At 49.5% G+C, this 9,180-nt stretch overlaps 1 protein-coding gene across 1 annotated transcript in view; it reads right to left on the bottom strand.

Annotated features, from left to right (window-relative positions):
• Positions 1–414: 414 nt before the first annotated feature.
• Positions 415–9,180, bottom strand: part of LOC310876161 (protein lifeguard 2-like) — a gene marked incomplete at both ends in the record, with an annotated part of 14,304 nt that continues 5,538 nt past the window's right edge. The window contains 4 exons of the mRNA XM_083789606.1: positions 415–564; positions 989–1,042; positions 1,546–1,641; positions 9,049–9,136. Of these exons, the coding sequence (XP_083645732.1) occupies positions 415–564; positions 989–1,042; positions 1,546–1,641; positions 9,049–9,136 (388 nt within the window). The remainder of the gene's footprint in view (positions 565–988; positions 1,043–1,545; positions 1,642–9,048; positions 9,137–9,180) is intronic.

The raw sequence follows: 9,180 nt of genomic DNA, 5'->3' as shown, positions 1-9,180 counted from the left end.
TATAGCCGTCATCACAAATGTGATGAGGTCTGTGAAGTGTCTATGGACGTTTTTTAACCCAAGGAGTGTTTTTCGTGCAAAACTAATGCTTGGAATGGATTCAGAATGATGAAAGCCCCCTAGTTTGACACATCACATGCTACTTAAAGCATAATGAAATTTAGAACATTTTGCCTTATATTGGTTGTTGATGGTATACCCCAACTTTCAGAAGCTGTCAAAGATTCCCCTAGGGTGGTTGAATATAAACCAATGTGGGACATGTTAGTAGACACCTTTACAAACACATTGGTGACTATGTTAGTAGACACCTTTACACACACATTGGTGACTATATAGATATGTTAGTAGACACCTTTACAAACACATTGGTGAAGAACATTCTTTGACGTTATACTGATCCTTTAAACTATTTCATTCTCTGCCGCCTCCGAAGCAGGCCAGCATGAAGCTGAACAGGTAGATGATGTCCAGGTAGATGTTCAGCGTGGCGTAAACATACTCCTCTGGACTCAACGTGTAGCGCTTGTTCCCGATCAGGAGCTGAGTGTCGAACGCCAGGAACTGTGGAGAGGAGAGGAGAGGAGAGGAGAGGAGAGGAGAGGAGAGGAGAGGAGAGGAGAGGAGAGGAGAGGAGAGGAGAGGAGAGGAGAGGAGAGGAGAGGAGAGGAGAGGAGAGATTGTATATTATTCACACACCGATGGTGGAAGAAACCGCAAGGTATACCAACCTGCACATCAGGAGCCATTAGTGGCCCTCTGGAGTGAGTGTGGAACTATAGTGGCCCTCTGGAGTGAGTGTGAGGATATAGTGGCCCTTTGGAGTGAGTGTGGAACTATAGTGGCCCTCTGGAGTGAGTGTGGAACTATAGTGGCCCTCTGGAGTGAGTGTGGAACTATAGTGGCCCTCTGGAGTGAGTGTGGAACTATAGTGGCCCTCTGGAGTGAGTGTGGAACTATTGCTAACCCTTGCTAACCCCTCACTCACCAGAGTGAAGAGCATGGCTCCCATCACAGCGTAGATGGCGTGTAGCCAGGGTATCTGAGGGGAAAACAAGGCATTACTAAGCATTTGTAACCACTGAGGGGAAAACAAGTGGAAAGGCATTACTAAGCATTGCGTAGAAGTGGCCTACAGGAGACACTGCACTTTTATAGATTACCTTAAAAAGATTACGAGATGCTAATCCGTCTCCCACTCAGAGACCTACGGTAAGTGTATATGAGGCTCTCTATGTTTAGACTCCCTTAGTCCTTACAGGAATTTAGACTAACAGACAGACAGCCCCCCCCCCCCCCCCCCCCTCCCCACCAAAACAACTTCTTAGTGCTTCTGGGAAGTCGAGGTATACAATGCATTGGCTACGGGGTGTCATGGCAGCTTCCATGTCGGGCTGTTCTCCCTTGTTGTTGGTGGAATATTCATCGACACTATGGCAAACGATGGCACTATTTTGAGGCAGATTGTCGTGAAATGGAGTTCTAATCAAGAGCGGTGTGTAAAGTGTTAAACACAGCTGGTACAAGATGATGACGTGAACTTACGTATCCAAAGGGAACGACGATGGACAGAGCGACGGCACAGAACAGCATGCTCATACACATGCAGAACAGCACGCCCTGACACGAGGTAAAGTCCACCTGAAACACAGAACATATCACCCTGAGACAACCTGTTATCACCCTGTTATCACCCTGTTATCACCCTGAAACACCCTGAAACACAGAACATACCACCCTGTTATCACCCTGTTATCACCCTGAAACACCCTGTTATCACCCTGTTATCACCCTGTTATCACCCTGAAACACCCTGAAACACAGAACATACCACCCTGTTATCACCCTGTTATCACCCTGTTACCGCCCTGTTATCACCCTGTTATCACCCTGAAACACACCCACCACCCTGTTAACACCCTGTTATCACCCTGAAACACACCCACCACACCACCCTGTTAACACCCTGTTATCACCCTGAAACACACCCACCACACCACCCTGTCATCACCCTGAAACACACCCACCACACCACCCTGTTATCACCCTGTTATCACCCTGAAACACACCCACCACACCACCCTGTTAACACCCTGAAACACACCCACCACACCACCCTGTTACCGCCCTGTTATCACCCTGAAACACACCCACCACACCACCCTGTTACCACCCTGTTATCACCCTGAAACACACCCACCACACCACCCTGTTACCGCCCTGTTAACACCCTGAAACACACCCACCACACCACCCTGTTACCGCCCTGTTATCACCCTGAAACACACCAACCACACCACCCTGTTACCACCCTGTTATCACCCTGAAACACACCCACCACACCACCCTGTTATCACCCTGAAACACACCCACCACACCACCCTGTCATCACCCTGAAACACACCCACCACACCACCCTGTTATCACCCTGTTATCACCCTGAAACACACCCACCACACCACCCTGTTATCACCCTGAAACACACCCACCACACCACCCTGTTACCACCCTGTTATCACCCTGAAACACACCCACCACACCACCCTGTTAACACCCTGTTATCACCCTGAAACACACCCACCACACCACCCTGTCATCACCCTGAAACACACCCACCACACCACCCTGTTATCACCCTGTTATCACCCTGAAACACACCCACCACACCACCCTGTTATCACCCTGAAACACACCCACCACACCACCCTGTTACCACCCTGTTATCACCCTGAAACACACCCACCACACCACCCTGTTAACACCCTGTTATCACCCTGAAACACACCCACCACACCACCCTGTCATCACCCTGAAACACACCCACCACACCACCCTGTCATCACCCTGAAACACACCCACCACACCACCCTGTTACCGCCCTGTTATCACCCTGAAACACACCCACCACACCACCCTGTTACCACCCTGTTATCACCCTGAAACACACCCACCACACCACCCTGTTACCGCCCTGTTAACACCCTGAAACACACCCACCACACCACCCTGTTACCGCCCTGTTATCACCCTGAAACACACCCACCACACCACCCTGTTACCACCCTGTTATCACCCTGAAACACACCCACCACACCACCCTGTTATCACCCTGAAACACACCCACCACACCACCCTGTCATCACCCTGAAACACACCCACCACACCACCCTGTTATCACCCTGTTATCACCCTGAAACACACCCACCACACCACCCTGTTATCACCCTGTTATCACCCTGAAACACACCCACAACACCACCCTGTTACCACCCTGTTATCACCCTGAAACACACCCACCACACCACCCTGTTACCGCCCTGTTATCACCCTGAAACACACCCACCACACCACCCTGTCATCACCCTGAAACACACCCACCACACCACCCTGTTATCACCCTGAAACACACCCACCACACCACCCTGTTATCACCCTGAAACACACCCACCACACCACCCTGTTACCACCCTGTTATCACCCTGAAACACACCCACCACACCACCCTGTCATCACCCTGTTAACACCCTGAAACACACCCACCACACCACCCTGTTAACACCCTGTTATCACCCTGAAACACACCCACCACACCACCCTGTTAACACCCTGTTATCACCCTGAAACACACCCACCACACCACCCTGTTAACACCCTGTTATCACCCTGAAACACACCCACCACACCACCCTGTCATCACCCTGTTATCACCCTGAAACACACCCACCACACCACCCTGTTAACACCCTGAAACACACCCACCACACCACCCTGTTAACACCCTGAAACACACCCACCACACCACCCTGTTATCACCCTGAAACACACCCACAACACCACCCTGTTATCACCCTGAAACACACCCACCACACCACCCTGTTATCACCCTGAAACACACCCACCACACCACCCTGTTATCACCCTGTTATCACCCTGAAACACACCCACAACACCACCCTGTTACCACCCTGTTATCACCCTGAAACACACCCACCACACCACCCTGTTATCACCCTGAAACACACCCACCACACCACCCTGTCATCACCCTGTTAACACCCTGAAACACACCCACCACACCACCCTGTTATCACCCTGAAACACACCCACCACACCACCCTGTTACCACCTTGTTATCACCCTGAAACACACCCACCACACCACCCTGTTAACACCCTGTTATCACCCTGAAACACACCCACCACACCACCCAGTTATCACCCTGAAACACACCCACCACACCACCCTGTTATCACCCTGTTATCACCCTGAAACACACCCACCACACCACCCTGTCATCTCCCTGTTATCACCCTGAAACACACCCACCACACCACCCTGTTATCACCCTGAAACACACCCACCACACCACCCTGTCATCACCTTGTTATCACCCTGAAACACACCCACCACACCACCCTGTTATCACCCTGTTATCACTCTGAAACACACCCACCACACCACCCTGTTATCACCCTGTTATCACCCTGTTATCACTCTGAAACACACCCACCACACCACCCTGTTATCACCCTGAAACACACCCACCACACCACCCTGTCATCACCTTGTTATCACCCTGAAACACACCCACCACACCACCCTGTTATCACCCTGTTATCACTCTGAAACACACCCACCACACCACCCTCAGCCCTTATTGTCGTTACTGTATGTTATTCTAGTGAAATGTGTGCACAAGGATGCTAACGTGCACCAACATCCTTTTTAGCAGTGCCGGCCCACGGGAGAGAAACCCGATCTGTGTGTTCAGACTGGCATCTGAATCCAGTCTGAATCAGGTCTGTGTGTTCAGACTGGCATCTGAATCCAGTCTGAATCAGGTCTGTGTGTTCAGACTGGCATCTGAATCCAGTCTGAATCAGGTCTGTGTGTTCAGACTGGCATCTGAATCCAGTCTGAATCAGGTCTGTGTGTTCAGACTGGCATCTGAATCCAGTCTGAATCAGGTCTGTGTGTTCAGACTGGCATCTGAATCCAGTCTGAATCAGGTCTGTGTGTTCAGACTGGCATCTGAATCCAGTCAGCATGAATCAGGTCTGTGTGTTCAGACTGGCATCTGAATCCAGCCTGAATCAGGTATGTGTGTTCAGACTGGCATCTGAATCCAGTCTGAATCAGGTCTGTGTGTTCAGACTGGCATCTGAATCCAGCCTGAATCAGGTCTGTGTGTTCAGACTGGCATCTGAATCCAGTCTGAATCAGGTCTGTGTGTTCAGACTGGCATCTGAATCCAGCCTGAATCAGGTCTGTGTGTTCAGACTGGCATCTGAATCCAGTCTGAATCAGGTCTGTGTGTTCAGACTGGCATCTGAATCCAGTCTGAATCAGGTCTGTGTGTTCAGACTGGCATCTGAATCCAGTCTGAATCAGGTCTGTGTGTTCAGACTGGCATCTGAATCCAGTCTGAATCAGGTCTGTGTGTTCAGACTGGCATCTGAATCCAGTCTGAATCAGGTCTGTGTGTTCAGACTGGCATCTGAATCCAGTCTGAATCAGGTCTGTGTGTTCAGACTGGCATCTGAATCCAGTCTGAATCAGGTCTGTGTGTTCAGACTGGCATCTGAATCCAGCCTGAATCAGGTATGTGTGTTCAGACTGGCATCTGAATCCAGCCAGCATGAATCAGGTCTGTGTGTTCAGACTGGCATCTGAATCCAGTCTGAATCAGGTCTGTGTGTTCAGACTGGCATCTGAATCCAGTCTGAATCAGGTCTGTGTGTTCAGACTGGCATCTGAATCCAGTCTGAATCAGGTATGTGTGTTCAGACTGGCATCTGAATCCAGCCTGAATCAGGTCTGTGTGTTCAGACTGGCATCTGAATCCAGACTGAATCAGGTATGTGTGTTCAGACTGGCATCTGAATCCAGTCTGAATCAGGTATGTGTGTTCAGACTGGCATCTGAATCCAGTCTGAATCAGGTCTGTGTGTTCAGACTGGCATCTGAATCCAGTCTGAATCAGGTCTGTGTGTTCAGACTGGCATCTGAATCCAGTCTGAATCAGGTCTGTGTGTTCAGACTGGCATCTGAATCCAGCCTGAATCAGGTATGTGTGTTCAGACTGGCATCTGAATCCAGCCTGAATCAGGTCTGTGTGTTCAGACTGGCATCTGAATCCAGTCTGAATCAGGTATGTGTGTTCAGACTGGCAGCTGAATCCAGTCTGAATCAGGTCTGTGTGTTCAGACTGGCATCTGAATCCAGTCTGAATCAGGTCTGTGTGTTCAGACTGGCATCTGAATCCAGCCTGAATCAGGTCTGTGTGTTCAGACTGGCAGCTGAATCCAGTCTGAATCAGGTCTGTGTGTTCAGACTGGCATCTGAATCCAGTCTGAATCAGGTCTGTGTGTTCAGACTGGCATCTGAATCCAGCCTGAATCAGGTATGTGTGTTCAGACTGGCATCTGAATCCAGCCTGAATCAGGTCTGTGTGTTCAGACTGGCATCTGAATCCAGCCTGAATCAGGTATGTGTGTTCAGACTGGCATCTGAATCCAGTCTGAATCAGATCTGTGTGTTCAGACTGGCATCTGAATCCAGCCTGAATCAGGTCTGTGTGTTCAGACTGGCATCTGAATCCAGTCTGAATCAGGTCTGTGTGTTCAGACTGGCATCTGAATCCAGCCTGAATCAGGTCTGTGTGTTCAGACTGGCATCTGAATCCAGCCTGAATCAGGTCTGTGTGTTCAGACTGGCATCTGAATCCAGTCTGAATCAGGTCTGTGTGTTCAGACTGGCATCTGAATCCAGTCTGAATCAGGTATGTGTGTTCAGACTGGCATCTGAATCCAGTCTGAATCAGGTCTGTGTGTTCAGACTGGCATCTGAATCCAGTCTGAATCAGGTCTGTGTGTTCAGACTGGCATCTGAATCCAGTCTGAATCAGGTCTGTGTGTTCAGACTGGCATCTGAATCCAGCCTGAATCAGGTATGTGTGTTCAGACTGGCATCTGAATCCAGTCTGAATCAGATCTGTGTGTTCAGACTGGCATCTGAATCCAGTCTGAATCAGGTATGTGTGTTCAGACTGGCATCTGAATCCAGCCAGTCTGAATCAGGTCTGTGTGTTCAGACTGGCATCTGAATCCAGTCTGAATCAGGTATGTGTGTTCAGACTGGCATCTGAATCCAGCCAGTCTGAATCAGGTCTGTGTGTTCAGACTGGCATCTGAATCCAGTCTGAATCAGGTCTGTGTGTTCAGACTGGCATCTGAATCCAGTCTGAATCAGGTCTGTGTGTTCAGACTGGCATCTGAATCCAGCCAGTCTGAATCAGGTCTGTGTGTTCAGACTGGCATCTCAATCCAGCCTGAATCAGGTCTGTGTGTTCAGACTGGCATCTGAATCCAGCCTGAATCAGGTCTGTGTGTTCAGACTGGCATCTGAATCCAGCCTGAAGCAGGTCTGTGTGTTCAGACTGGCATCTGAATCCAGTCTGAATCAGGTCTGTGTGTTCAGACTGGCATCTGAATCCAGTCTGAGTCAGGTCTGTGTGTTCAGACTGGCATCTGAATCCAGTCTGAGTCAGGTCTGTGTGTTCAGACTGGCATCTGAATCCAGTCTGAATCAGGTCTGTGTGTTCAGACTGGCATCTGAATCCAGCCTGAGTCAGGTCTGTGTGTTCAGACTGGCATCTGAATCCAGTCTGAATCAGGTCTGTGTGTTCAGACTGGCATCTGAATCCAGTCTGAATCAGATCTGTGTGTTCAGACTGGCATCTGAATCCAGCCTGAGTCAGGTCTGTGTGTTCAGACTGGCATCTGAATCCAGTCTGAATCAGATCTGTGTGTTCAGACTGGCATCTGAATCCAGCCTGAATCAGATCTGTGTGTTCAGACTGGCATCTGAATCCAGCCTGAATCAGATCTGTGTGTTCAGACTGGCATCTGAATCCAGTCTGAATCAGGTATGTGTGTTCAGACTGGCATCTGAATCCAGTCTGAATCAGGTCTGTGTGTTCAGACTGGCATCTGAATCCAGTCTGAGTCAGGTCTGTGTGTTCAGACTGGCATCTGAATCCAGTCTGAGTCAGGTCTGTGTGTTCAGACTGGCATCTGAATCCAGTCTGAATCAGGTCTGTGTGTTCAGACTGGCATCTGAATCCAGCCTGAGTCAGGTCTGTGTGTTCAGACTGGCATCTGAATCCAGTCTGAATCAGGTCTGTGTGTTCAGACTGGCATCTGAATCCAGTCTGAATCAGATCTGTGTGTTCAGACTGGCATCTGAATCCAGCCTGAGTCAGGTCTGTGTGTTCAGACTGGCATCTGAATCCAGTCTGAATCAGATCTGTGTGTTCAGACTGGCATCTGAATCCAGCCTGAATCAGATCTGTGTGTTCAGACTGGCATCTGAATCCAGCCTGAATCAGATCTGTGTGTTCAGACTGGCATCTGAATCCAGTCTGAATCAGGTATGTGTGTTCAGACTGGCATCTGAATCCAGTCTGAATCAGGTCTGTGTGTTCAGACTGGCATCTGAATCCAGCCTGCATGAATCAGGTCTGTGTGTTCAGACTGGCATCTGAATCCAGCCTGAATCACATGTGTGCCACAGCATCCAGACTGGAATCTGATTTGTTTTTGAGTGGTGCAACCACTCCTACAACCAGCAATGTCCGTACACCTATGTGTATGAGTACCAGTAGGGGCGCTGTTGTGCCATGCAGAAACTGAGAGAGAGAGAGAGAGAGAGAGAGAGAGAGAGAGAGAGAGAGAGGAGGGCGGGGGGGGGGGGGGGAGAGGGGAGTTGCACCACTCGGTTCACACGGGTGTGATTTTTTAAATACGTCTAAACGCAAACAATTAAGTCCCATATAAGTCGTATGGAATCTGATTTAGATCAGGTTGTTGTGTTCAGACTGAGACAGATATCTCCTCAAATCAGATTTGAATCAGATTTCAAACCACCACGAAAACAAAATCGGTTTGCGATTCTGAACACGGGTTAGGGGGTTATATCAAAATAAAAGCTCAACTTGCTCTGGGAGCTGAACACAGGTTAGGGGGTTATATCAAAATAAAAGCTCACCTTGCTCTGGAAGCTGAAGAGGGTGACAGACAGACACACCAGAGCTGTGATTCCTACACACAGCATGACCGACCTGGTGTTGTAGAAACTGTTGGTAGAGAGAGCACACGGTTACTCTCCATCTCTCTCTCT

Source organism: Protomyctophum parallelum (genome assembly GCF_964188405.1).
Source record: "Protomyctophum parallelum genome assembly, chromosome: 18".
Lineage (NCBI taxonomy): Eukaryota > Metazoa > Chordata > Actinopteri > Myctophiformes > Myctophidae > Protomyctophum > Protomyctophum parallelum.
Note: the sequence above shows the minus strand (reverse complement) of the source record. Positions and strands in the feature narration are given on the sequence as shown.